Source organism: Penaeus chinensis, chromosome 20 (genome assembly GCF_019202785.1).
Source record: "Penaeus chinensis breed Huanghai No. 1 chromosome 20, ASM1920278v2, whole genome shotgun sequence".
NCBI lineage: Eukaryota > Metazoa > Arthropoda > Malacostraca > Decapoda > Penaeidae > Penaeus > Penaeus chinensis.
In genome coordinates, this window is record NC_061838.1 from 22,305,596 (window position 1) to 22,308,095 (window position 2,500).

A 2,500-nucleotide genomic window follows, 5' to 3' on the forward strand; every position below is an offset into this window, starting at 1 on the left:
CTGACATAAAAATAACATATGAAAATATAAGCCTGGATAGGAATTAAGACTATCAGATACCATCCATTAGATGAATTCCACAGTATATTATCAAATCAAAATTTAATGCGTATAAGAACACCTTCCAATTCCGAATTTTGACTCCTGTTCTTCCCCTTCCTTGCAGCTGGGATTCTTCAAGCGGAGACGGCCTCAATGTGCCTCTGCCTAAACCTTTCTATAATTTCATTTTGTCAACTTATTCTTCCGCTATTCATTTCACAGTACGTTGTTTGGTGCATGAGTGTGGAGTTTCAGATTTTATTTCTGCCTTAATTTATCGGTACTGAAGGATTGGTACCCGAGCTAATAGCACTTCCATATTACCCTATTGATGCACCATTTTTTTGCAGACTGATATTCTTTTACATCTAATCTTTTGTCTCATTTTTTTTTTGTAGCTGAAGTATTCAACCAATTTTTTCCCCAATAGAAGTAGCAAGATTTTACCCTCTCTGAATCTGACCTTAGTGTTGTTAGTAGGTTTTCCTAGTGTATATATATATGTATCTCCTTCACACCTTTTCCCTTGATATACAATCTTGATTCTTTTCCAAGTGGCACTTAGAAGAAAAAAAAGTTATTTGAAACTATTTGCTATATCATGTTATCACTGCGTTTTGTTTCGGCCTTTTTTATTGTTGTTTCCTTGCACCTTACCCACAGTGCGGCTGCTTAGAAAGACACTTCAGAATATCAACCTGAACATTTTTGCCATTATTGTTTTCCTCGCTTTTATTGCGGTTTCCCAGCACCTCCCCAGCAGCGGGACTACAAGGGAAAAAAAGCGATTAAAAACCTGTGCTTGATCAATGAATATTGTTTTTTTTTTTTTTCTTTCTCATACTATCCTTATGTTTTCTTTCCTTTTTTTATTATTATTACGGTTTCCCTGCACCTCCCCCTACAGTGCGGCTACTTCAAGCGCCACCGGCCGGAGCATCGAGCCCGTATCGCCGACGACGCCCAGCCGTTAAACCCTCCCAACGGTCATAACGGCCATCCGTACAACCCCTACAGCCGTCCATTTTACCCTGGAGACGAAGCGTTATGATTGGGCTCGTGTGGTGTCCTAGACAAGTGAAGAAATCTATTCGTGGAGAGCAAGGAAGAATGCGAGAATGAGGATATGTTTTTCTTTCTTTTATTGGTGTTATTTTCATTAGTATTTCTGATTATTTCTGTTGATATCAGTGTTATTCTCACTATTTGTTATTGGTATGATAATAACTATGGTTATTATTATTATTTTATTATGATTATTATTAGTTATCATTATTATTATTATTATTATTATTATTATTATTATTATTATTACCATTATTATTGTATTCATTATTAAGCAATACTACATTTTAAGGAGGTAAATATATTCCTGTAACAGACGGTCACATGCAGTGTCAGGTGGTATGGAAGGCAACTGCTTGAGTGATTCTTGAAATCGTATATGCTTCCTATCAAAAACATCTGCAGCCATGGTGTGGACTTGAAAGCTACTGCAAAAAATAGGGAACTTTAGGAGAAAGAGAAGAAATGCCTTAGTGTTACGTGATTACATGAACAAATAAAAATATTGCATGGTTGAAATACATATGGAATCCAATGTTGGATTTCCTGCCTTCCTTTGATGTGAGAGACTATTTTGAATGCATATGAGAGACTATTATTGTTCTTGTCTAACTAGCTGTTCAAGTGTATATAATGAGTAATGCTTTGGGTACATATAAAACTTTTGTGGATTCAATGACAGGCAAATGTCTGAATCTGTACTCACATTCAAAACGGTTTAGGGATACTTTTAAAAGGAGTTTAGATCTCATACTTTTTTTTGTTTTTTTGATAGGTGCCATACATACTTAAGCATGACAAGTATTTAGGAGTTATCTGTTGTCGAACCGTAAGAGTTTCTTCAAAGAGAAAGTCGTATTTCATAAAAGTTAGATAGAATATTAGAAGCTGAATTGTTTGCGGTTGTAAAAGGAATATTTAGGATGTATAAAATGATACTCATAAAATAATATCTAGAAGGGGAAAAATACTCTTCATATAGTTTATATTAATACCTTTGTCTTTTTCTTTGTTTCACTCTGTGTGATTACTATTAAACCACTAATCAGAAGAGCATACAACCTGATTTATTGGTAGGGGTTTCATTTTTTATATAAATATAGATTCAGAACATTTAAAGTCAACTATCAGGTAATACCAGAGCAAGATAATGATGTTCAAATAATATCATTTTATCTTTTTTGTATTTTATGTTGTATGTTATTTTTTATATTCGAACGCAGAAGAGACTTCATCATACAAATCACTGTTGTTAAAATGCGTAATTTTTTTTTAAATCACACGTATGTGATATTACAAGGCGATAAAAATTCCAATGATTATGTTTTTCTTTGACTAGATCTCTCTTGATTTCATTCGCGAAAGTCAAATAATGTGTCTTTTTTGCATTGGC

The 2,500-nt window shown here is 33.9% G+C and overlaps 1 protein-coding gene across 1 annotated transcript in view; it reads left to right on the forward strand.

Annotated features, from left to right (window-relative positions):
• Positions 1-2,500, forward strand: part of LOC125036082 (integrin alpha-PS2-like) — a 15,145-nt gene that overhangs the window by 11,623 nt on the left and 1,022 nt on the right. Inside the window, 1 exon segment of the mRNA XM_047628471.1 lies at positions 950-2,500. This exon segment is cut by the window's right edge and continues 1,022 nt beyond it. Within this exon segment, the coding sequence (XP_047484427.1) occupies positions 950-1,093 (144 nt within the window). The 3' untranslated portion in view covers positions 1,094-2,500.